General features: G+C 38.3%; 1 protein-coding gene across 4 annotated transcripts in view; it reads left to right on the top strand.

Annotated features, from left to right (window-relative positions):
- The window catches only part of CCDC60 (coiled-coil domain containing 60), a 59492-nt gene that overhangs the window by 17135 nt on the left and 14612 nt on the right, over positions 1 to 27745 (top strand). Inside the window, exons 2-8 of one of the 4 annotated variants that reach the window (XM_062631185.1) lie at positions 5112 to 5195; positions 7802 to 7908; positions 8297 to 8392; positions 20301 to 20480; positions 24488 to 24604; positions 25560 to 25664; positions 26891 to 26981. In XM_062631185.1, the coding sequence (XP_062487169.1) occupies positions 5112 to 5195; positions 7802 to 7908; positions 8297 to 8392; positions 20301 to 20480; positions 24488 to 24604; positions 25560 to 25664; positions 26891 to 26981 (780 nt within the window). The remainder of the gene's footprint in view (positions 1 to 5111; positions 5196 to 7801; positions 7909 to 8296; positions 8393 to 20300; positions 20481 to 24487; positions 24605 to 25559; positions 25665 to 26890; positions 26982 to 27745) is intronic. The other 3 variants (XM_062631186.1, XM_062631187.1, XM_062631189.1) reach the window with 3 other exon arrangements.

Genomic DNA, 27745 nt, shown 5'->3' on the forward strand with positions numbered 1-27745 from the left:
AAACTTTCAAATCATCCTAATGACAAGAGTTTGTGGAGACTGTAAAGGTGGCAGCTGAAATAACATAGTTGCTTAAGGGGTTAAAAGTAACTAGGGTAAATACACTGACAACAATGATGTTACAACTGAGATTAGTTAGATCCAATTGTTTTATAAAGCTTCCCAAACTTACCAGAATTAGTAAATATTCTTTGGAGACAAGAAAATAGAAGGAGCATTTCTCCAAGGTATATGAGAAAGGGAGGTGAATGGATGGAATAAACAATACCAAGCTATTCAAGCTGGTTTTGTTATGAGAACAACAGTTTTGCTGTACAGAGGCTGTCCATCACTATAGTATCTGAATACTTCATAGATGTTAATGAAAGAGAAATGTTATTTTTCCCATTTCAGATACAGGGAGTAGAGGCACAATGAATTTATACTAAAATTCATTATAGTCAAAGAAAGAAAAAAGCTTCTGCTAGCTGGGATAAGGTGTTAAATATTTTATTTAGGAAGTCAGAGGACATTTCTGAGATAAAATTGAAACTACTTATTCCAAATTTCATTGACATGCCTTCACTAGCAGACAACCTTCCTCTCACTTTTCAGCTGTCTCCTTCCATTCTCCTGATATGTCTATACAGACAGTAATGAGTTCACTGAAGTGCAGAAGGAGACCTACCAGGACTGGAACTCCCTTGCTCATTAAAACTACTCCTGGTAAAACAGTGGGATAAGTGCCCCTTTCTGTTGATAGCAGCACCATTTCTGACCAGAGACCAAGGATGGGAAGCTGCTGCAATAGCTCTGATCAAGTGCTACCCTTGGCAACAGACATTCTCAACGGTAAAGTGCTTTGCATTATTGGTAGGCTACAGCACAACCTTAATGAATCAGGTATCTTGTCTTTGATTGTGATACACATTTATATCTCCAGATTTAGTTGTGGCTTTTGGGTTTTTGTGTTTTTTGGGGTTTTTGTGGTTTTTTTGTTTGTTTATTTGGTTGGTTTTGGTTTTGTTTTTTTTTTAAGCTGAAGTACTTTAATAGCATTACTCTTAAAGGAATCTTAATTTTCTGCAGTAGTCCTTTGTCTTGGAACCTCTCTTGTTTAACTGCAAATTCCCTTTGGTCCTGATGTCTGTTCTGTGTTCCCACATTCTAGTGAAAGGGCAGAAAGGGTCAGTATTGAGTAGCAGCAATAAAAGAAGAAATCGGGGGGGCAGGAGTTGTGATGATATAGTGGGAAATCAGAGAACTCAGCTAGAATACTACCTTTAAAATTGAACATTTAGAATGCCACTTGCAGCACAGCAGTAGTCATCTCTATGTAATACTTTGCAAAAGCTTTCTAAACATTTTTGTAAAATTAAATATATTATATCAGGTTGATCTTGCATTTGGGGGACTAAATGTTGGCTTCTGATGAGACTGCACTGCTTTATTTTCATCACAAAGCATTCACTGCATGTGAATGGAATCATAATGCTCCTATTCAAGTGATATATTAGAAGGAAGAAGAGTGCAATAAGTGTGTCAATCTGCTAGGTCTGACAATAAGTTACAAACTTACTGAGTTACCCAGAACTGCACTTTGATTCCCCATCCCTAGCTGGCATATGTACCACCAGCTCAGGCTATTGCCCCAGAAATTCTTGGAGGAGAATGCTGGATATTCTCCAATGTTACAGAATGACATCTGCAAAGGTGTCAGGTGTGTAAAATAAAGAGAATGTTTCATAAAAGGAAGGATTTGTCAGTTAAACCATTTTTAATCATCAGAATTATTTAGTAGACAAAATGAATGTACTTGGGAAATGTTAGGGTAAAGTTCAGAGTCTGCAGGGAGTGGGTTTCAACTGAACAAGCTATTTAAAAGAATTTGTTCATGCCAAAATACTTAAAAAGCCTAAAATTTAAGATGAAGAGGACACAAAGAGCTGTTCAAGGCAGGAGGCAGCAATGCCAGGGCACTGAGAGGGGTCCCTCCCGGCCCCACGGGAGCCCAGCGCTAGGCAATTGGGTGACATCGAGCTCCACCTACTGCAGTATTGCTGCAGTGTTGCTGGAGCTCGTTTTACCTGGAGCTGCTGGATGGGATCCCAACAAAAATGACCGTAATCATTTGCATGAAAAAGTTTGAAGTCATTTCCTCATGTAATGTGACTTTAAGGTAATGCTTCAGATATCACTTTATGATTTTTTTTGTTTTTATAATTATTGTTTCTTACATATGGAGCAGTGTGAGATTTTGTTACTTCACTCTAATGAAAGCAGGAAATGATCACTGAAGCAGGTCTTTTGATGGCTTAAAAGCAGATAGAATGAACTATGATGGAAGTCTTCATAAGCTGGAAACACTAAAAAAACAAATTCACCACTGAAATTCCAAAGATTGTTAAGATTGTCACGATAATATATTGAGTTTAACAAATTAGATGGAGCAGTATTGTTTTCTTTGCACACTACAAATTGAGTTGTACTGTTCTATAATTATGTACTGTTACCATTTTAAGCTCAAATTGCACCTTTTCAATACATAATGTTGTAATGAAAGATAATGTTGTGGGAAAGGAAGCTATTCCCTTCTGTTTCCTGTGATAAGACAAATTGAATCACATTATCAGTGCCTGAGTGGAGGGGATGGTGTGCTACCTCCCCTCCTGAGCAACTGGAAAGGTTAGGAAGGTTATCCTTTCTTCTGGCTGTCCGGAAGAGTGTCAGGAGCAAAGCAGACTGGAAATTGTGCTCTTCCTGGAGTGTAAGATGCTTCTGCTACAAGTATGGCTTTATCTCTCTCTCTATCATTTCTCTATCATCTATCATCTCTCTATCTATCATCTATATCTCTCTCTCTCTATCATCTCTCTATCATCTATCATCTCTCTATCTATCATCTATATCTCTCTCTCTCTAATCGAATCTATCTATCTTAAAAAACAAATCACACCAGTGTCAGGCTGCTGTGTGCTACTCCCATAGCAGAGATGAGAGAATCAACACCAGTTTATGGTGTTGGATTTTGTTGCTTATTGTGCTATGGGGTGATGCTGTGGTGGTTGCATTACAAATGATAAATAGATACGCAATGCAGAGAAGGCAGCCATGTGCAAATAGTAGCAGAAAAGGAGAAAGGAGATTGAAGGATGTCCTAATATTTAGAGTTACTTGGACATTTTATTGTACTTCCAAAAACAGTGCCATGGTACAAGTTAAATATGGGCCCCAATATGAAAACTTTTCAGTTTAAAAACCAAACTGCTTCTGAACCATCTTCACTGAAGGCATTTCACCAACAAAGTCTTCTGCTCCATCCATCTGGCAGCTTTCTACCTTTAAGAGTGCTCTGAAATTTAGAAGGGGTAAATCAGGATACAAGTAATTATTTGTCTTTTAGCATTATTTCTGTTCTGGATAGATACGTTGTGTCCATGTACTACAGGAATGTCATTACAAATGTCTCACACTTATGCTGAAAATGTTGCAGGAGGGGAGGGTTTAATTCCTTATAAATGCCTTTATTTGGCAGCTCATTTCCAAAATCCAGTCTACTTCAGAAGGCCTGCTTTTGCAGATCAAGACATTTAGTATTCAGAATCTGCTTCTTACTACAAATGGTTAAAATAAATAACTTTGATCTGTGAAAAAAACATGCCAAATATATGATGATTAAATTTATGTAGTGGCAAATACTTCAGTTTTGTTTTTCCTCAAGTTCAGTGTAAGAGACTCTAGATTGAATGCATGTTCATCACCAGTAGTCCGAATAGCATTTTCCACAGGTGAAGTGGGAAATGGGAAAATTATTCTTCTCCTGTTGAGTGTGTGAATGAGGTTTTCTCACTCAAAAACGGGGGATCTTGAGTACACTGGTAGCCTTGTATGACACGTTCTCCAGAGCAGTGTTGGTTTGCCATCTGTCTCTTCTGCTGACCAATCTTGGTCAAGTGCACCCCAATTGCATGTAACAGTGGAGCCTTCAGACTTCTCTTTGACATCTCACTAGTTCAGCCTTACTCTGGGTGCAGAAAATCATCTTTTCATTCCAGCTGCTTTGCTCTGGGTTTGGTTTCCCCCCTAGTTTTCCACTTGTTTCTGGGCTGTCTCAGTTATTTATAGAAGAACTTTGGTGTCTACAGCTCTCCAGTGGATAAAGATTCTGTTCTTTACACTTTGAACTTTTGTTCTGCTGAAATGTTGCATAAGAACATAAAATTGAAAATATTTTTGTGCCTTCTTAAGTCAAATTCCAACAAGCAAAATGCTCTGCCCTTGATTTTTCTTTCTTTTAAATACTTGAATGTTCTCAAGCTTTGGTCCATTGTGCAGAAGCTATACAGCATAGCAACTGTCATCCACAGCTCTAAGGCTGCTGTGAAGCAGCCTTTGTACATTGGCTCTGCCCTGACTATATGGATGCACCTTCCTAGGTAGGCCCTACAGCTTTGCTTGGAATCAATAAATGAGCTCTTTGATCTAAAACTAGTGCAGGAAGAAATGCCTGTTTTCATATCCTTTTATCCTGAGCACTGCACACTACTGAGTGAGCTGAAGTCTTTGATTAATCTCCCTATATAATTCTTTTTAATAGGAAGGAATATGTCTTCCTTCCACTTGAATAAACTGATGGTTGAAGGACTTCTGAAAAGTGTGCTTGTGTTTGACTTCAGGGCTTTTTAGGAATCTGTGCCTTCCTTGTGGGTGAAAGCACAGACCCAAGAATAGTTGTCTATCCACAGTGCGTATCTTCAGGGAAGAGCAATTACAGGTAAGTAATTTTCCTGGTTTTGGAAATTGGATTTTCTTTTTATGTTTGACACAGTAGTCTACATAACAGCCTCCCAAGAGAAAAATTACATTTCTCAAAGCATTTGAGTATAATAATTTAGCAAACATGTATGCATTTTGCACAGTAACTTGTCAGCAGGTACATCAGATGAGAATCTACTTGTACACCAGAGTTACTTAGTGACATTTTAAGTTTTCTACAATAGACCAGCCATTATTTTTACTTTAATTTGCATCTCTATAGAAAAACTTATTTGTACCACTTAATTTTGAAAATTATGACCTGCTACAGTATGGGTAATTAGCACTGTTTGAAATATGAATTTGTTTATTTCTAGGAATCAGTGGAAAAAGATGTGCAGGGAAAAACACCCAAAGAAGTGGCTGAAGTTACTACTGACAAGCACTCTTCCAAGCCAGAGGTGAGACCACTGGTGAAGCTTTGATTCTAGATGGAGTTAAAGAAGGCAACAGAGAAGCATTGTGTTTTAATTAATCATTGATATGTTCGCTGAATTAAAGTTTTAAAGCCTTACTGTACTTAAGGAAGCAGCCTTTTGCTGGCTGATGAACATTTCCTAGATCTTAATTTGTAACACTCCTCCTGAAGGTATCAGAAGAAATCACTGAGTGATGTGTAGGCTTCTACTGCAATCTGATAAAAATAGTGTTCTGAAAATTCAGTGTATTTGTTTTAGTTATGCCATGTGTCAGTTCTAGAAGACTGATCTTTAAACTATGTTACAGTTTAGCACAGAAATGGCTGACACATTCAGAATGATTTGCATTTCAAAATTCCATATTTTTATAAAAGTATACAGGTCACTATGTACATCTTTAGGTCTCAAAACCTTGAAGCTGAAAGGACTGTTCCTTTGAGTGTTATGTGGAGCTGCAGAAATAAACACTTGTTGAAGGTCTAGTCTCCACCCAGATTTTCAGCCTTTGCTTGGTGAGACCTTAACCTTCACTTTTCAATATTGAAAGGCCTGGAGACAATTTTACTGAAATGCCACTTTTTGGTCAGCACAAAACAATCACTTGGTGAGTCTGTTCTAATTCACCCAAGACTGCTCAAGTGTATGTTTTATTTGATATGTACTTAGGTCTGTCATACAATACTGCAGACTTAGTTCAGTCTGTGGCTATCTATCCCAAAGCAATTCAAGTCTTGTAAAGATAAATAAAATGTTGGAATTAAAGTACATTTTAACTTCTCTGTATGGATTTAATGATTTACCTGAATTTATTTTGATGATCCAGCAAGAAGATTTAATTTTCCTCATACACAGTCTTTGTTAGCTTATTTATAATCTGATCCAGCTCCTTTCTCTTTAGACAATATTGAATGCCAGGCAGCTGATTTCATCACAATTTTTGTACAAGAGAAAAGAATAAAATACAAACAAAAGAGAAAGAATGGTGGAGCTACAATTAGATGAAATCTGACAGCTAACACTAATGATTTTGTGTCTTTAAAGTTTTTTTCTTTAAGAAAGCAAACACAAGTGTGTGTTAGCCTGACTTCGGCATCCTTTACTATCTTACCTATCCCAACACAATGCTTAATTTCCTTTTTTCTCTAACTCAAATCAGTCAGGGTTGTCAGAAGCTAATAAAGTTGAACAGTAAGTTGAAAAGTGCTGGGGAAGTCCTGCTAAGAAGTGCCACTGTGCCAGGTGTTTTACTGCAGAAGCTCTCTGGCCTGAGTACCAGAAACATCCACTGACATTCATTTAGTGACACTGACATTCACTTCTCTGTTACAATTCTTATTTTGATCTATACATCTCATTGAAAAGACTTCTTTTGTTTGCACTTTCCACAATGTTCTTTTAAAGTTAAAAAGTTACTAAGAAAGGGTTGAAGTGCAGCTCAATCATATCACAGAACCACAAAGAGCACCAGTTGTCTCAGCAATGAAAACCAATACTTGGACAGGCATAAGGTGTTGAAATAAGAGTTGCAGTCTCTCCGGAGTAGGCGACCATCTTCTCTATAGACCCAGCTGAGATCTGCAATATCCTATTGCATACTTTCCCAGGTGCATAGTGAAGGATCTTTATTTCCTGGAATTAATTTTCCTGGGAACTTAGGACATTCATGCACGCACAGGACTGCCTCGTGGAATAGTGTGGACTGCACTGCAGTTTCTACACACCAGCTCTATGCTCCCAGTGGATAACAGTTTTAGCCATGCACTTTTTGCACATTGACAGCTGCCTCTACTGCATATTTTATTACCTAACACGTACAAAGCCCTGCATATGCACAATGTGCAGTCATGATTCTATGAAACTGATGCAGCTGCTCTCTGGAAACCCCAAAGGTACTTCTAAGCCAGGGCTGGTTCAACAACAAATACAAGCTTTCATCTCCATGTGTTTCAGTTCCTTAGCTGCTCAGAAGAACAAATGTTGAAGGCATTTTGAACGATATAATGAGTTGGTGATTTTAATTCTTTTTACCTAAAATTGCTGACCTGGTTTCTTCACTCTTAAAAAATGAGAGAGAGAAAATAAGAAAACTATTGTGTCCTGTGCTCCAAACCCACCTATGTCTGTGGAGCTTTTCCTACTGTTTTGGTTCCTATAAATGTCAATCTCTCTGTTTTGGGTCTGATTGAAAAATTTTCTGGACTGGGACTTGTAAAAGGTTTCTCCCATGCATATTGTTCATAGTTTGTTAATGCATAAGCACTCACAGCAGTCATTCCTTAAGCCTGAGCCATTGAACAGTCTCTTCTTCCTGTCTGGTAGTTTAATGAAGCTCCTGGGTGCTTTAACTGCCTGTAAAATCTCTGTCAAACTTGAAGCCAGCCAATGAGTTAAAAGCTGCTGGAACACATGTACACACAGGCATGCACAGCAGTGTCATGTAAGACTTGTTTACACACTTGTGAAATGATACAGTGCTGTCCCAGGTGATGACAATCTCAGAAAATATTTGGTGATTAAAATGAAGCCTGAGACTGCACATACCTACTCTATGCTAAGCTCTTAATTAATACTTCATTATCTATTTTCAGTGTGATCACTTTCAGTCTGATGCACCGGAACCAGTGAAGAGGCCCTCCCCACTTACAGAAACTGGAAAGGAGCTGAGGACTCTTAGAGACTCTCTAGCTAGCTCAAGGTAAGGGAATCCAGAGCACACACACATGGGACAGTCAAGGCTGAAGGAATCTTTGTTTCTGCAGTGGCAGCAGTTGAATTATAGGTGAAATAATCAACTCTACTGACAGCTTCAAAAAGATAGTTTACAATTTCTCCTTTATAGGCTTTATGTATACTCAAAATGTTGTCAGTGCTGTATAAGGAATGGTTGTTTGATAACTCTATGTTAATACTATATTGTTTCACTGCTCATTATGAAGGCGATTGTTACTTCTTTGCAGTTTTTTGCATGACACAGTGCTGTGCCAGGATTTGGTAATAAGGTAGTCAAAAATGAGCAATTTTAGGACATATAATGTCCATTATGTGATAGAAAATCACAGTGAAAATATCTACCAATATTATAGAAACATCTGCGTGGGACTCATTTGGAGTATACCAGCTGGAGGCTCAGGAAGATGCTGCCATACAAGGAAGAGATTTTTGTTCCCCTTATCTGATGGGTAATGAGCTGTTAGGATGGGATGTGGATATGTGATCCTATATATACCTTTTAGCCAGCAACTCTTATTTTATGGGACTGACTATAGAAAGTAGCTGGGTCTAACAGGCTATAGCAAAGTGTGCTCTGCTATTTAGGCACTCATTCTCTCAAATGTGCTTAGGCCATTGTTGTCACCCATGTTTCAGCATTGGCACTGCAGGCGGTACTGTAGTTGACATGGCTGAGGCTTCAATATGTTTTTCTGTTGCAATTACACGCTCTGATTGCACTCCCAACTTGCCTACAGAGACCATTCACTCTATTTTCTCAGTATTAGCTTAAACAGTTGCTAAGCTGAATAATAAGCCTTGCAGTCAGTGACTCCAGGGTTTTCTAAATTTCCCTGGAACCTTCTAGCTTTCTTGATGTGAGTGTTAAGCTAAGAAATGAGATTCATTTGCAACTGAAACAGCAAGCAGTACTACAAAAAGATGATTTACATCTGGCAAGGTTTAGTTACAGCCTGCTGCAAATAAAACTGATAAATTACCACTGCCAGCCACAGCAGGGTACAAATTGCACCTGTATTTACAGGTTCCTAGACTTTAAGTCTTTGAAGAGCATTCACTAGGTAAAACAGTTGAATTAAGGTAAGCAGTTAGACAGACATCTATATAAAAACTTCATAATTAGGTTAAATCTAAGCAAATATAGCAGTCAAGACAACACAATACTTTATGAGCATAATATGTTGAAGATAAATTGGGCTCTTGCATTGTTTGACTGAGATTAGCTGCATAAAAATCAAGGAGGTTAGAGAAAGAATAGCTTCTGTTGTAGAGGAATCAGAACTTCACTTTTCATAATAATGTAGTGGTTGTAAAAATGAAATATTTAAATCACAGCAATTTCTAAGTTTCATACTAGTTACTTGTGATAACACTGTATTCTACATTCTTCCTTTTCCTTCTCTACACCAATTTTTATTATTCATTACTCATATTAACCTACTACTAACTAATATTATGTAATGTAAGTTAACTTATTGTTAATTCAGTTATAGTGAATTTTCACATGATTAACTCTAAACAAAATAACAAATGCTATGTACTTTGAAGGTTGGATACGCTATTTCAGTAAATCATGACTTGGTGTTGCCATAAATGCCCTGTTAGTTATGTTTGACTGCCTGCATTCTTTGTTCATTGCTAGTTTTCAGTGGAATTGTCTCCCCAAGGTCAAGTTAAAGTTCTTTTGATGATAACCTGCCAAAGATCAGTTCACTTCTGGATATATGAGTTGCAGGTGCTTGGAGCTTGCTCTTGGTTGCTTTATATTCTTTATTTTCAAATGAGTAGCATGAAAAATACTTGCAAGTGTTCTGTAGAGCAATGATTACCATTGCCGTTGGTACTAAAAAGCTTAATTTGTTAAAAGATGAACAAATCGATATGTAGACATTTAGATATAGCAAACTGGACTCATTGCAATACAATTCACAGGTTGAACAAATGAAGTGTCATTTTAATAGTAGGTTAACACTTGATTTGATACTGTTGGGAAGTGTGCTTTTGAAATGCCACTATGAGCTAGATGGCATTTTTGTGTCTCTTGACCAGCCTAGAGGTGCTTTAGTTTGATAACTCTTAGAATGCCTAGCTCTCAAGTACATGAAAGCATTGCTTTACTCATCTCTGCAGCACTGCTGGGTATTAGGTGGATAAATACTATTGCTCTCATAAGTAAATTCTGAAAATCAAATTGGGGATGTAAGATTAATTATCACTGGAACAGCTACAACTGGAACTTGGGTGTCTCAGGTAAGGAAATTGCCTTACTTATCCTTCCCGACTTCAGTGATGCCTCTGTTTCTCTGATTTTTATTTCTGAAATTGCCCTTCTAAATTAGAAGCTCCAGGGAAAGGCTGCTTCTGGGATCCAGCCCATTACTCTGGGGGAGTGCAGTTGTTTCTTGTAGCAGATGAAGTGTTTATTCTAGCCTACTTTTAACTGAAGACATTTGTGTTTCCTGCACCACATTATGATAAATGCAGATTTGCTTTCCACTGATTTTTTAATAGTAATGCAATCTGCAAAATTATGTTAAATGTAGATTTTTAATGATGTGAATACACTTGATCCTAATGTGTTTTGATGTATCTTTTCTCTGAGTGATTAAACCCACAGATTTTAGACATTCATCCCTCCTCCCCTCCAGAAGCCAATACACCTGAAGGGGTAAACAAGAATATATTCCTTTATGTACATTATCAGCAGAATTGTCAAGTCCTCATCAGCTGTACTTGCAGCACACCCACAGAGGATAGTGGTGATGTGCAATTGTTCCCAAGAATCAAACTTGGCTTGGAGAATATTTTATACAGAAGCTGGAAAGAACCCAATTCCATTTTAATATCCCAAGCAGAGTTTGAAGTGCTGATAAGTAAGAAAATATCTACCTGTTAAAGCATCTCCAACTTTGCCATCTCCTTCCAGCCTTATAAATCTAATTCAGTTGCATTCAAAACTAGCTTCATGTGATTTCAGATGCCTGGGGTGAAATATTCCCAATCAGAAGTTTTCCATGACAATTGAAACAGGTGTAAGATTAAGAAAGGGAAGATTTAATCTTGTGCACAAATGAATATATAGTTACTTTTTACATTTACTCAACAGTAAATGATATCTTTACGCACATTTGGTTTTTTGAGGATCAGAAGAGTAACACTGTCAGGGTTTGGTCAAAGCTGCTTAGTGAAGTGGTCACTTTAACATCAGTTTCTGGAAAGCACTGTTAGCTGAATAAATGCTGAACTGAAGCTTGCCTATTATGTTGTGTCATACCACATTCTTTAAATTGTAACCCAAGTAGTGAGCCTGTAACATGCCTAATAGAATTTATTCTGTTTACTGTGGCAATTAAATCAGGAATCCTACAGGTTTTGTGTTATTCAAGGAGTGAAGTATGATGTGAGATTTAATGGCTTGAATGAATCAAGAAAACAGATTTCTGAAATCTGAACTCTCTTTCTCCAATGCTTTCTGAAACGTACAGTAGCCAAATGAGCCAGTATGCAGGAAAACAACCCACAGCCTGAGTAGCTGGAAATCAAAAGCAAGGGTATGCACTGACTGTTGGGGGGGGGGTGGTGTTTATTTGAGTGGGGTTTTTGTGCTGTTTTTGTTGTTGGTTGTTTTCTTTTTTTTATTTTCTTGTGTTGTGTAAGCCTGGAAATTCCTCGAGTGTCATTGTGTGAGCTTTTAAAAATGAAAATGTGTTAGCTGCCCATCCTGAGGGTTTGCACAGTGTTCCTTTGACTAATGTCAATGTTCATGTATGGGGTGAAAAAACAGTAAGGAAAGCAAAGAATTCAAACCCACAGACTAACCAAATCTTGCAATACGAGGTTGCGGGAAACGATAATGTAAAGTGAGAATGGCTGCGCTACTGGTTTGGACCAAAGGACATGTCAGCAATACTTAGCAAAAATTTCAGACTATAGAGAAAGAGCTAATTTAGAGAAAAGCTGAGTGGAAAATGCAAGTAAAAGAAGAAAATTGGAGTTTTCTTCTCTGGGGCAGCAGAGAATTAAAGCAGTCAGGGTAGCAGAGCAGTATGCAGGTACATACTACGGGGAGCCAGGAGATACAAATTACCTTTGTGGATTTGTGTTTTGCTGCTTTTCCTCCTCCTGATTGCAAAGGAACGCCCAGCAGTTGTCTGAATGGGATCTGTTCACAGGAAGCAGTGTCTGTGATCTTGCAGCTTGTTTGTATGAAAGCCTGTAATGGAACCAACTGTGAGGAAGTTTTTAATGATCAGTGACAGAGCACAGCAGTATGAATTTTAAAATTATCTCCAAAATGCTTGAGGAGTCATCACTGGTACAGACTGAGCTGCATTCACAGAGCTTTAATAGACTACCTTACATGGTAGAAGCATAATTAAACTGAAGATAAACCTTGTAATTATGACCTCATACCTCAGAGAGTCAGTAATACTCTCTTTTTGAGTCCTCATGAGGGCGTAAAAGAGGATGATGACAGAACACAGAGACTGCTCAAACTAGTCATCTTTCAAAACTACCGGTCACTAGTCCCAAGCAGAAAGTCCTACCAGTGCTTTCCTACTGGTGAGTTATACCCAGTCACTTTAGGAGACACCTGTCAGCTCTCAGCTCTCATTTCACCTAAACACAGCATTAAAATGTAGGAAGGAATTTACTTATCTTTGTGCAGCCTAAAACTAAGAACATCTGGGTAATCTATAGATAATAATCATTCCTCTTCCCTGTAGATCAATACATCTTTCTTCTAGTTGAGATTGCCCATGTAGACACAAAGTAGCTCTGACTTACTTGGCTAAGTAGTTCCCAATGTCAGATTCAGTGGGTGGAATGCAGTAGGGCAGAAAAGACACCACCTTTGTCCCTGAGCATATCTTTAACTTTGTGCTAAAAATTATGTCTTCATTTCTGTTGCTATTCTTGATAAAGCTAAGCAAACTCGAGAAGCACAGCCCCCTTGAAATGACATTCAGCTCCGAGAGAGAGCCTTTATTTATTGTTCCAATGACATCTGTAGATTGGATCCAGAAATAACATTAAGTAATCCACGCTTGCATGAAGATATATTGTATGAGAAGCTAGAAAGCAGAAGTCTTTAACTAAGAAACTGCAGAAAGATGTAGGAACAGTTACACAGCAAAAGAGATTACCAAAGTATTGGAAGTTTGCAGTTGTTAATTCCTAATAAAAGCAAGTTACCATAAATCACTTACGTAGGCTAACTCAGCCCACCAAGACCATGCAAGTGTGCTGGAAATACTCTTGTTAAGAATCACCACAGCAAATAGAGCTTAAAAAGAAGCATATTGCTTCAAACAAGACTAAATGAAAATACTTTCTTTGTGTAAAAAGGAGGTAGAAAAGCTGATGGAAACAGAAAACTGTGCAGTGACAGTCATCTAAGCATAGGCATCCATATGTGAAAATGACAAGTGGTGGACTTCCCCAGCAAAGGATGTCTAGGGATCAACAGCTTTGAGCTGCAGGCTCAAAGGGGAAGTGTCCATATCATCCCATGAGCCAGTCAAGCCTTTATTTCCCAAAAGGGCACACTAAACCTCTGAGTGGCATTTGCTATAGTCTGAAGAAAATGGCTCCTGTGCATCTGTTCCACTGTGCTGTGCTGGTTAAATTAAACTAAATGTCAAACGGCTGGCAGTTCAACAGTGTTCAACTGGCTGCTTTTTATGTTTGAAATTAGAAACTGGATGGCTCTTTAAAATGGTTCAAGTTTCCTTGAAGGCAGATCTTGAAAAGTCACTGTGTGCAGAAAGCTGAGCCTCTACTAATGCATTCTTTATGCCTGCAACAAGACTGACTGTTACCTGAAAGAGCAGTTTCTCCTCCTTCTTGGCCTGTTAGTGACTGTGTAGCTGACTTCGGCACAGAACTGCTTAGATTTTGTGATTCAAATGGCAGCTAGTCTAAGATTTTTAAATGGAAAGAAATGTGTTTTTTATTGGAATTCTGGTTATGACCTTGTCTGTCCCTACCTGTGAATATATGCCAATCCTCTTCTAATACATTCAGACAAGAAAGATGTTAGTGTTTAGAGATTATGATAAGTTGGCATTCCTTAATGCATACAGTTTAATAGAAGGTACAAAGGAGTCTCTAAGAGCAGGGAGGAGAGCCAATGTAGAGTTAAGAAGCAGAGTGAGGCAGCACTGAGAAGGTGAAATGTTTATCTATCAATTTTACTTTCCAGTGTGTTTAATACTTCATAATGTCAGTTGCTTGGAAACCAGTGGTTTGTGCCCTTTTGCTGCTTGGCAGAAATCACTCTAATTGGCATGTTTCTAGTACTGTCACTGCCGGCAGTTTGCAGCATTTTGGTTTTTTTTTTTCCAGAAGCAAAAATTTCCTTTGATATGAATGATGGCTCACATTAATTAGACAGCAGTCATGGGGAAAGGCAGCCATTAAAGTGTATGGATGTAGGAATCGCTATCATCAATCGCTGGAAAGGCTGCTATTCCCATCGACATTGCTGCTTTTCCAGGCTGTTCATTTGAGTCTCAATCTCCATTCCTTTAGTGCAAAAATATGTTTGTTTGAAATTCTGTAAGTGGCAATAGCTCACTGCTTATTAGATTTCACTATCTATCTAAACACAGCAGTCTGTTCCCACATATTTGGCTACAAAATGACACTTTGTCACTTAATGCTCAAACAAAGCTAACACAATGGGTTTCCATTATTTAGCAGTAAAATGTCATTGCTCTGTAATACCATTATGTGGTAAAGGCAAGGCTAGATCGTGGGAAGTGGTTTCTACTTTCACATGAAAATCTTGAGCCAGCAGTGTTTCATAGACTCATAGGGCTGGAAAAGACCTTTAAGCTCATCAAGTTCAACCATTCCCACAGCACTGCTAAGACCATCACTAACCCTTGCTACACATCCTTTGAAAACTTCCAGGGATGGTGATTCCACCGCTGACTGCCCTGGGCAGCCTGTTCCAATGTATGGCCACCCTCTCAGTGAAGAAATTGTTCCTAATATCCAGTCTAAACCTTCCCTGGTGCAGCATGAGGCTGTTTCTCTTCCTGGTAAAGGATCAGGGACCTCAGTGACGTTCCACTGAATGTACAGTGAGGTTTTGTCAGTAATAGGAACATAAAGGTGTTATTGTTCATTCTTACAGCAAGAAAATAGCCCAAAAATTTCCAGGTAATTTATTTTTCTTTTAAAGTTTTAGTAGTAGTTTCCTACAGGTTTTTGGAGAAGAATTGAAAGCAAAGCCGTAATCTCACAGATTTATTTTTCAGTACAAAGTTGTCTTCTCTGTGCTGCTCTGGAAGTACTTCCCCTGTTCACCTTTGTTTATGTACTTCTCCAGAGACACCAAGAGCTGGAAACCTAAATGTGCCTACCTGCAAAGAAAACTTTTATATGAAGATCAACAGGAATTGGAATTAGAGTATGGCACAAGTGGAGGGGGGTTGTGCATGTTCTTGTGTTCTGGGACTTCTTAAAAGAGAAATAGCTATCTGACATTCTTTCTAGGTTGAGAAGAATGCATTTCCAACTAAAAATAAGCCAGGTTTTGGTATGGGTTTTTTTGTACCTCCAGGTAGCCGAATGTGTTTGTTCTTCTCAGTGTTAGAGAGCATCTCATTTTCAAAGGAGAGGTTCTGCCTCATTTCACAATGGAAGCAGCATCTTCTGTATTTTAATGGCTTTGAAGTTAATTAAAAACTACTCTGAGACATCTTTAAATATGCAGTAATACGTGAATACGTTCACCTGGTGACATCTTTAATAGTGTAAGGTAGTGTTTTTACTATTAAAGATCCTTATTTCTTGCTACACAATCTTCTGGGAACATACTGCAAATTTACTCACACCTTACGTTAACTTGTTTCATTACTTATTTCATGGTCAGATTTTCATGGGATAATATGCATCTTTCCCATTATGCAGATCCTGGGTTTGTTTTATAAACAGACATTTGAGTACAGAATATTGTACTCAGCCACAGGAGACTAAAATGGGAATCTACACCGACATAAGATTCATCACTGGTATATATCAGTATCACTGCCAACAATTTACAAGAAATGCTGAGTTTGCTCTTCCGTTGTTCTGTGTGTGCTTTGTAAATAAGGAAAATCACTGTGTGCCTATGAATTTTCTTTTATCTCGGCATTTCCTCCTCTTTTGCAGTTATTGGCTCCTCAGGTGTTACAGCACCTGGTCAGAAAGTTAAGGGACATGAAATAAATACTTCAGCTATTATATGCTCAAAAAGACAGACCCCACAGTACCATGGTGCCCCCTAAAAGTAGGTAAGAGTGTAGATGTCACATTTAATCCAAAGGAATCAAGCTTCCTGCTCTCACTGCTGCCTTCCATGGACATTGCTTTGAATTTTTCAGGATCCAAATACTCATCAGCCTAAAATGAGATTTGTGATGGGATCACAGCTCACAATGGCATGGCAGCACCATAATGCTCAGTGTTCATTTACAAGAATTGTGCTGTGTTTTTAATCTACAGTTTTAGTCTGTAATGTTCAGAATAACAGTTTAAGTGTATTTACTGTAGTTTCAAAGTTACTGCCTCCTGTGCTTTCTGCCATACAGAAAAGGGTTGTTGTTGTATTACTTTTTCTGCTATAGAAAATACTCAGAATGTTTTTGAGTGCCAGTGTGCATAAAATTACACTTGCTTTTCATCTGTGAAGCCCAGGCTCATGCTCAGTTTGTCACTAGTGCAACCAGTTAGGTACTGCCCATCAGGTACCTTTCAACACCCTCAGCAATGTGCCTGAAGAGGAGCTTCTACTGGTCTGGTAGGGAGTTATTGCAGATGCAGATTGGAACGCTTTAATGAACATACAGGCACAGGCATTTGGAAAGCCTGTGCTCTCTGTGGCTTCCAAGCAACGCCACATTGGGTTTCATTTATATTTACAATTGGCTATAACCTGGAAAAGGCTGAATTCTTTCTGTGGAGTGTCTGGAGCAGGAGGTGTCCTGTTATTAGCTTTATTGGTATAAAGGCTGTATGTGTTATGAAAATTGAATAAGACATTTTATGAAACAGTTGCTAACAAGCACCATGATCAGAGAAATATGTATGGAGTTAAATTGCTTGATAGCTATTTACTTATTTTACTTGCAGCTCACAATATCTGTTCACCAGGATCATTCCATAATGTTTGGCCTTAGAGAATCAAGCTGGTACAAACAGCCTGCAACTTGTTTGCATCTCAGGGGATGAGACAGAGGGAGGTGAGGTGGAAGAGTTAACGGGAGCACCACCCACTGCACTGAGCACAGGAGCTTAGTGGAGGGACACACACATGGGTGTGCAGTCTTCTGCTCATCCTTCTAGCAATTCTGCTCAGGCTGGAGGTACACAAGCTTAGCTGATCAAGGGTTTGACATCCAGTGTTCAGGAGTGTGTGTCATTCCTTTAGTAAACCATCTCCCACTGAATTTACTTGCTCACACAGCAGATGTGATGTTGTTAACTGTAAAATTTGACCTTCAAGGACAAATACATCCTTAGAATGATTCTTCTGAATTTAGGGAAGATGACCAAGTGTACTTAAGGTATACTTAAACAAAATGTAAAAAAACACCAAACCCTGCTAAATTCTAGCGTGTCCTTACCCCAGTAAAAAGATTTCTGACGGTATTATAGTTTCTCAATGCTTTTCTAGCTCCTAAATTAGAATTAAGGTAAGTTTACGATTTCCTTTTATTTTTGTGAGTAATTTCTTATTCAAAGAAAGGCACCAAGAATCCTGAATCTGAGCAGTAAAAATTCAATTCCCCAATACTTTAATGGCCTTGTATTACAATTAACTGTTGACCTTGAGTCTCTAAAGGATTTAGAGTAATATAATTAGTATGTAGTTACACCAAGCCCTTAAAATATGCTTGCAACCGATTTCCTGCATGTGTAGCACGCCAGTGGGTCATTCCTTTGTGCATGTCATTGACCCTTATCTATAATAGATTCCTGTAGAGAAATCTTGAAGTGTTCCATAGTACATTGTTACTGCTCAGGAAATTCTTAATTTTCATACTGATAAAGATATTAACTTAGAAAAATAAGTCAAATCCTTTTGTCTGAATGACAATTGAAAATCTATGTTGTGACTACAGCTGAGTGAAGCTCAATTACTTTAATAAATGTATTCCCAATTTCATCTCTATTACATTTGCATTTTAATGAATGATTCTCACCTACTTGTCAAATAGGCAGCCCTGCTAAATTCGTTAAGTTATTGTATAAACTGGGTATTGTGATGCTAGAATTTAAATGGAGAAATAGTTGATGTCCTATTCCAGCATTACACTGTAAATCTGAACTGTAAAAAAGCATGCTGGTCACCTCTGTATTTGGCTTTATTTTTACTCTTCTCCTGACAAGAGTCCATGAAGCTTTAGGATTATTTGTATATATCCTAGAAATAATTCTATGGAATTTTGAGAGGATTATTTTTTGTTTAAATCAGGTGATTGTCACAGCTTTTTTTCCTTTATGCATTTCTATTAATTCTATTTTATTTCTTTTTCCATACTTGGAGACTGTAGAGCTACTTTTTGTCATACCTGGGACTTGAAGAAAATCGCAGACTAAATGTTTATTGACAAATATGCATAATGTTTCCTATTCCTATGGGTATATGAGAGTGATCATTGATTTTGGTATACACATATTAGTCTTCTCTATTAGATAAAGCTTTAAAAATATACTGCTTGCACTTGCCATTTATGCATTTTTTCTCCATTAATAGTGGTTATGGTTGTTAGTGTAAAAGAACTTTCTAGTTTATAATTATCTTTCTCTACCACTTGTCTTTGGTACATGTACTAACCTCACAGTTCACTATTTGTGGCATTATAATACCCAGCTAACGCAGGGGTTCTGATCTTTAAGGAGGATTACTTACATCAGAGTGTGCAGAAATGTAGGAAAAGCACTGTGAAGGGAAAAAAATGCTTGTACGTACAAATATATATGTGAAATATGTGTGGGGGTGGTTGAGGCTCTAGAACAGGTTGCCTAGAGAAGTGGTGAATACTCCATCCCTGGCAGTGTTCAAAACCAGGTTGGACAGAGACTTGGGTGACATGGTCTAGTGTGAGGTGTCCCTGCCCATGGCAGGGGATTGGTAATGGATGATCTTAAGGTCCTTTCCAACCCAAACCATTCTGTGATTCTATATCTTGATCAGTGGCAGAAGTCTGTTATGCAAAATACTGGGTTCTTATGAAGAACACTAAGCCAGTCTGACATGACTCTGAAATCCTCCAAAGCATGAAATGCTCCAAAGCTCTGAAATGCTCCAAAGTATGCAGCATTTCCTATCAGGGACATCTTATTTTCTTATTGGGTTGGTTTGTTTTCTTTTCCCAAAGTTAGTAGAGAAATCTCTAGCAGACAGGTTATCTACCTGAACTGGAAATGTGTTCAGCCTTGTATTTATAGTTGCTGGACTAAAAAAATAGTATCGGTAAAGCCAAAAACCTAAACTTATCTCACTGTGCAAGTGAGTTTTCATCAAGGGAAGCGAGGAGGGAGTAAACTGCTCCCCTTGAGGACTAGTGAATTCTGTGCCTGAAATCTACACCCTATATGACCTTTAGGTGCTTTAATACATGTCTGGTAAGAAAAAGGAGTTATTACTTGCCAGTAAAACAAATGAGGCTCAGCTTTGAAGCCTAGACTGTATTTGAAAGAATCAATATAGCCTGATGCAAAAGTCAGCAGCACCTTAAAGGGATGTGTCCTGTGCCTGGTAGGATGCTCATCTGACTTGGTTCAGTTTGCTATCATTTTAATCAAAGGCAGAAGAGTAATTGTGTACCATGTCCCTCTCACTGCCCTAGCTATGGTTTCATTGTTTTTCTATCTTGCAGTAATACCCTGTTGTCTTCAGCTCTCTCACAGGCTTCACTGGCACCTTCCCTCTTGCTAACAATGCAGCCTTCTGACAGCAGGTGGAATTTAGCAGCTAACAGGTAGCTTCAGGGCAGTGCTTGTCAGGCTGTGACAACTTGAGCTAAGACAGTGAGGGGCCCAGTGATCAATTGGCTGATATAAATTAGAATCAGGCAGGGAGGCTTCAAATCAAGTACTGTACAAAGTGATGCTGAGTTCAAGACATCCAGTTAACCTGTGCAGTGCTGGAAGAGATCATGGAAAGATCTGTCATTTCATACTGGGGAATTGTCCTTTGTTATCATACTGCAGAAGGAAATACTAATGTAGAACTCCTGAATATAGAAGAATGTGAAATCTCTGTTAAGATTTAACTTGGTGGGCCACAGAGAAATAAATCAATTTGATAGTGTGTGTGTCTTGAGTACACTGACTACTTGTGGTGAATTTTGTCAGGCGTCATCTCAGTTCTGTGAAGCGAGGCAGAGGCTACTTTGGTATCCTTCAACAAGAATCACTGGAGAGGAAGAATGCACTTGAAGCATCCCAACAGGCTCAGACCCTGGTGTGGAGAACTGACTTCGAGCCACCCATGTACTCCTTTGATGCAGAGAGCTCACGAAAAGAAAGAGCCATGTAAGTCAACTTGGAGCAGGGAGCTTCTGGTGGTCTGAGGGCAGTGTTTTTAAAAGGTGGCAGTTTCCAGCTTCTGTTGTTACTTGGTATTGAGGCAGAATATTATTACTTGTGTGAACTAGAAAATAAAAATGCTTAAAACCTGAGTAAGTGAGCTGCTGGAGACATGGCAAGCACGGCAACAAAAAATATGCTTGAGGTGCTGTTTAGAAGGGGAAAGTTTGGAAGGTAGAAGGTTGGTGAACTTGGGAGAAGTTTCATAGGCAACTCAAACTGATGCTCTGAGGAGAAAAGGAGGCCTGGTGAGTTTGTACCATATTGTTGTTCCCACTGTGGGACCACATCATTAAGAATAGAAAAGAATTGCATTCAGCAGAATAAGTGGCTAAGGTTGCAGAGCTGGGTTTCTTTGCTAGTTCAGACCTATTGCTTACTATCGTCATGGTTTTTTCCTTTTGATCACTAGATGGTCTCCCATCCTTTGGTTCACACTGATCTTTTCAGTGCACCTCTAATGCCTGTTGAACTCTGTAGTTATCTTCCATTTGTCACCCTCACTAAGTGGTGATTAAATAATTGCTCTGCAGGACAGAGTAGCTCTTCCAGAGGTTACACACCTTTTGAGACTCATTGTGCCAAAAGCTCATTCATCCCCAACAGTCTTTTCCAATCAATCTGCTATGGCTTTTGTCACTCTCAGGTGCCAACTTCCTCTCTTTCATCTTTTTTTCCATGAACTGACTCTTAACTTGGAAAATTCAGTCTTCAGAGCCATCTGAGATGCAATTCTCCTTTCTGTGCAGTCCCAACGAACAGCAGAATGCCAGGACAGCAAGACCATCGTATACCCATTGAAGCATGCAGCATTTCTTATCAGGGCCATTATAATAATCAGTAACCATTATAAAAAATAAGAAATAAAATCTTCCCTGTTTTATGAAACCCAGACCAACAGCAAACAAGCAGCAAAGACAGACTGAGAGGTTCTGAGCAGAAGTGTGTTTACTGGAGTGACGTTTACTGTCCAGCGTTCTGAAGGGTCACTAACTGAATAGCTAGAAAAGGTGGGGAAGAAACAGAGTATTACTGAGAGATAGTGTTATGGAAGAAGAAAAGGTTTGGAGTATTGGTCAAAGTAGTTTGGACTCTTAGCCTGGAATGTCTGCATCATCTGAAACTTTCTCCTCACTTAAGTTGCCTACAGTTGTGTTATTTAAATGGCATTATTAGTGCTTTGATCCTGGGGTTGTGAAGCCATGTGAACTTTATAGGGAAACAAAATTATTTAATTAGAGAAAAATAAAAGTACATAAGAACCTACCTGAAAGCTTTTTGTAAATTCCCTGTTCATTATTCTTTTTAATACATAACTGTTCCATCTACCCATAACTCAGCCAATCCACATTTATTGCAGGCAAACACTTTATTACACGTATGAAAAATATCATTGCCTTTATTACTGTGATCATTCAGATTATTGAAATCATTGATTTTTTTTATGTCAGGAAAGATTTCTTTCTTCAGCAAGGCTGACCTTAAAAAGATTCAATATTCCTCTTTTTCCTTTATGAAGGTATACATATATAGGTGAAGCTTAGATACAAAATCCAGATCCCTGTGAGTCTGGAGAGACTTACTTCACTCCTGGCTTCCACAGTACTGACTTCAAAATTAGGAACTTCATGGACTAAGAAGAGCTCTGAAGCATTGTTAAACTGCTGGGGTGCAAAGTGTCTTTCTAACAGATGAAGTCTAGCTTTGGTCTTTCACAGATACTGAAACTGTTGGCATGGTTTTATATGCCCAGATTCTAGTGACTCCAGCTTTTCCAACTTCCCTTCCTCTTTCTCTTGTAAGACAACAGCAAATATTAAGCCTCTAGCGTGACTTTTTTTGCTGCTGTTACATAAGCTGTAGCATTTAATTGTGTTATCAATTATTTTAAATGTATCAACACTCTAAACTTGGTACCAGCTTCTTATCATAACAGTAGAAAAGTAGGAGTAAAGTTTAGTTATCCCTTTTCAATAGGAATAATGGACTCTGCCAAATGCTTCAGTGGGTGTACAATGGTCTTGCTGTCCTGGCACTCCATTGTTCATTAGGACTGCACAGAAAGGGAAATAGGAAGTGTAATTTGGGGAAGCACAAGGCAGACTTGCTTTGAACAACAAAGTCTGTGGCATTCATGTGCCGTTTGTCTCCAATAAGTAGAGATTGGCTGTTACAGTTCAGATGAGATTACCTGAATGAAGACCACCACTCCTTGAGGTTTGTGTAAGAAATCTCTTTTAGGACAGCAGGAATACCTGCCAGTTTATATCATTGTCAAATAGCTCGTTTGTTAGACTAAAGAAGACTTAAGTTTATTAATTTCTTAATTTGATGAAGAAAATAGACCTGTTGCTCTCTAAATACAGTGCTGAGATGCCGTACTGGTGGTGTATGTATGATTTACAGCCAGTGCTTTGCTTTAGAAAGTTTATATCAATGAAATGCTTGGGGCATGCACACTTCAAACCTTATTCCAACAATTTGCTAGGTCATAATCGGCAATAGTAAGCTGACACCCCCAAACTGCTTCAGACCTAGAAAGGAAATGTTAATCCAGGATCATTCATCCATCTAGGAACTCTGTCAAAGAAATCTGTATAAAGCTGTAAGACTCACCCACCATTCAGATCTCGGTTATCATCTCAGCTAGTTTATGGACAGTATCATTTGAGTGTTTTACTAATTTATGATCCAGCATACAATAGTTCATGTTGTATTTCCTGTGTGGACCTCCTGTCTTCCATATCACAGTATCACAGTATGGTAGAGATTGGAAGGGACCTCAAAAGATCATCTAGTCCAATCTCCCTGCCGGAGCAGGAACACCTAGAAAATGTTACACAGGAATGTGTCCAGGCGAGTTTTGAATGTCTCCAGGGAAGGAGACTCCACAACCTCCCTGGGCAGCCTGTTCCAGTGTTCTGTCACCCTCACTGAGAAGTTTCTTCTCAAGTTTAAGTGGAACCTCTTGTGTTCCAGTTTGTACCCATTACCCCTTGTCCTATCATTGTTTTCCACTGAGTAGAGCCTGGCTCTATCCTCGTGACACTCCCCCTTTATATATTTATATACACTTATAAGGTCACCCCTCAATCTCCTCTTCTCTAAACTATAGAGACCCAGCTCCCTCAGTCTTTCCTCATAACGGAGATATTCCACTCCCTTAATCATCTTAGTTGCCTTATACTATCAATATATGAAGGCTACAATACCTACTGTGCTTATCAAGCTTGAATCTCCATTATCTAACACCAGATGCAGGCAGGTATTTACATCTATGTGGAAAAAAGCTGTAAACCTTCTTTTCTTGCTTGGTAGCATCTACAAACACTTTACACAGGTGTAAATGGCCAAACAGGCTTATGGCAGTGAAGAAACAATGCTCACAGCCTGTGAAGAGCTCAGTTTTCTGTTACTTTGGTTTGGCCAGCACTCGAGACACCTTTCAGCTTAATCTTTACTGTTTTCTGTGCACGCAGTATGTTAACCCAGGAAAAACTGAAGAGAATTTAAGGCACCTCCTGAAACGCTGGCCTCATGTATATAACCTTACTGACTCCATTTTCATGATAACAAGAGAAAACAAGTGTAATGGAATATAAGCACTATCTCAGCATCTTTTCTCAGACAAGTCAGTCATGTTATTTTGTCTGCTCCCAAATTTGTTTTCACATAAATGGTTAACTGATAATGAGTGGTAGTATAAATATATAAATGCAAATAATAAAATGTTTATAATTTAAAGTAATGTAAACTTGTTAGAAATAAGTAATAATTATATATCCTGGTAAACATAAAATTTGTAATATTAATAAATGCAGTAATTAACCATTTTGGGTTTTTAAATGTGAGGAAGAGGAGTGTGGTGATGGGACCACAATAAACAGTTTTATTGGTTGTGTCTTCATTTCACATACTCCTTTTTTAAGTTCAGTCTTTGTCCTTTCCCACAGTTGCTCTCAAGCAGAAGGCAACCACCTGGGGATGTCAGAGAAGAAAAAAATGACCTTACAATCCTTCATTCCTGCTCAAACCAATCTCTTGATTCCAAGCTCCCCTGAATCCAAAAGGTATATCTGAAGCAGATTTATGTCCTGCCCTCCTTGATGTAGGATATAAGCAAAATTCACAGCAATACAAACCCATAACACACATACCTACAGCTGCTGTTCAGCTGGTGACTGTGTATCCTGAGAATTTCAGTTCCTGGTAAAGTAGTCTGTCTTTACTAATAGCAACTGTTAAATTCTAACATTAAACAAGTGAATCCTAATGAGTTACTGAAAGTCTTGTATATGCACCTGTACAGAAACATGCATCATTTGCCTTGCTGATCTTGGCTCAGCAAGTTGTAAGTTGAGTAAGACTTGCTGATGTGATATAGCTTTCAAGTCTAGGCTCATTTTAAGGAAAAGCTGTCAAAATTCATATTTAATTTGCCTAGTTTAAAAAAAAAAAGGTCTATGGAAGAGAATGGGACAAGATGGTAATTGTACTGTGTACCCTTCTGTATGTTTTAGATTAGTCACTAATACACACTGTCTGTTCTGTTCTAAGTTCATTAATCCAATTACTTACCAAAGTATCTTCATGTATTTACATTTGCATATGGAATAAGCTAAAATGCCAAAGATAATCTTGGTTCAGAAGAAGATGGTTCCAATGTTATAAACTCTCACACTGCTTTTTCTTAAGTGCAAAACTTAGCACCTACTGTAAAATCCAAACCCCATAAAAATCCATACCTGGAAAGGGTAAATGCCAGAATCCTCACAGGTATGAAATTACTGAGCACACCTCCGATATAAGACCATCAAAAATTTCACATCCAAAAATATGCTTTCGGTATCTAGAGTTCTTTGTCAACATTGCAAAAGTTTGAAAGGTGTGTGGAATTCATTGGGACAATTAAAACAGGTGATCTGCTGCAGAAAGGTGCAGATGTATCTATTTCAGCCAACACACTGCTAGTTTGACTGTTTTCCTGTTGCTATACAATGACACATTTGTTTTTCCTCTTTGCAGTGACCATCTCTTCCGTCAACTGTGTGCCATACACTGGCTTTTGGAAGCTGTGACTCTTGAATCCAACAGTTCGATGCATCCCATATCGACCTGTTGGAATCCAAAGTATGTGCACAATGCATGAGGGTAGATGGAATGAGGAGTTTAGGATCTTTCGCACTTAATATGTTGTTGTTTCTCTCCAGTAATAACTGTTTGAATGAAATGTTAAAAATTCTGTGCCATGTAACATTAACAAATCTTGCATTGACTTTGCCCCCCTGCAGTCAGCAGGGAGTAAAATCAGTAACATCAGCAGCACAGCATGGTCCTCTGTTATTGCAAGCTGCACAACTAGGAGAAAATACTGAGCTATCCCAGCCAAATATAGTTGTGGGGTTGGTTTTCCTTTTTCTCTTCTGGTTAATAACTATGCAAATTAAATACATACAGTAATAGATATATGCCTGTTCCATCAGCCTTAACCCAGTAAAAACAGGAATTCCATGTACATTATAATTACAGAACAAAGGTAGCTATTAAGGGGTATTTAGTAGCTGCTTTTATTCTGTCAATTATGTAGGGTAGTGATGGCCACTTGTAAAAGATGCATTGCTTCTGAAATTTCATACTGTTAAAGTAAATATTAATTTAAGTTCCCAACATTTCTAGTCATGTTGACATAACATGTATTTAAATCTTTCATGAGCATTTGGTGAAACAGTGAGCAGTTTATATTCTAGTTGCAGGGCAGAGCTCTCCAAAGCTGTTCTGTGTTCTCTGTATATTCAGTCAAGACAAACTGTGCTTATGTATAACAGAATTGGAAGAGTAGCATTATATAGAATTAGCCTGATAAATTGGAGGGGAGAAACAGTCCAGTATATATTTTGGATGTGGTTTTGACCCCTTTACATATGAGGACCAACCAATAGACTGGGATAAAAAAACCCAGTTTGTCAGCAAGTCTCACAGATGCAGGCTGAGAACAGAGTATAAATGCATAAAGCTCTGGATTCCAGGTTCTAAAGAGTGTAATCTCATGTTGTATACTTTCTCTGCTGGACAAAATTGTGGAGTACTTGCACAGAGGAAGTTGAGGGCATCATCTGGGCCAGTATCTGCATATGAGAGTTTGTAGAACACCTTTCTTGAGGTGGTTCTTAACTGTGACTATTGATTTACTCATGGCTTATACACCTTGCATTTTCTTTTCATGTCTTATAAGCAAACATGTACATCATAGCAGCAGTAAGCCACCATTTACTCTGCATTTGTTGCATTTCTTTAAAGAACCTATAATAAAAGCAAGACTTTCAAAATGGAAAACTAATAAAATTGTTTTCACCTAGGGATTGTGGTGGTTATAAAAAAAGAGTAAAAGAAGCGGAAGAGTTAAAGTTAGCAACATGCATGTGGGAATGCTTTATTACAAAGAAAAAGGTAACTTCATTGTTAATGTCTTCCATGGGACCTAATCCAACATTTCAGGCATTTGTTTTGTTGCTTAATTAAACTCCATGATACCATGTTTATGCTCTGGGTCTTGTGACTGCAGAGGATTTCTCTCACTTGGTTTTAAAGAATAACTATTTAACACTAGGTAATAGGAAAAACAATACCTAGATTGAAACTGTGACTTGTTCTTAGTGATAAGTATTGATGTGGGAAGACTTAAATATTCAGCTAAAACATAACTAGCCTCTTATTTGCCCTTTTCTTAATGACCCAGAGCCATGTAACAGTACTTGTTCACACAAATGCATCTTTTTCAGTCAAATGGGGATTTCAGACTTGTATCCTGGAAGCTTTATTCTCTTATGTTCTAGTCATGACTTGTTTGGTTGCCTTTTTACACAGAATTTAAAGCTAAATTTGGAAACAAATGCCAAATGTTAAGGCCTTTAAAGAAAGCAGAATTCACTTGCCACTTTCAAAACAAAGCCAAGGAAAGACGAAACCAAGAAATTCAGATAAAAGCCTTTTAAAAGAAAAATGAAGTTACTACCTGAAAGGAATTAAATGCTATAAAACTAGCTGTAACACTTGGTAACTGTTTCACTGTCTTTCTGAAACCTGAGAAATGCTTTTCTCTTTGAAACTGCTGAAGTGACTGCTGGAAAATGAAGGGGGAATGAATGACACTTAGGAGTATAACCAAGAGAAGTCGATAAAGAACTGGTGGGTTTCTCGCTCTGGAGCACATC

The sequence above is a fragment of the Pezoporus occidentalis genome, unplaced genomic scaffold, assembly GCF_034315485.1.
Source record: "Pezoporus occidentalis ecotype Australia unplaced genomic scaffold, CSIRO_AGI_Poc_V1 ctg37, whole genome shotgun sequence".
Lineage (NCBI taxonomy): Eukaryota > Metazoa > Chordata > Aves > Psittaciformes > Psittacidae > Pezoporus > Pezoporus occidentalis.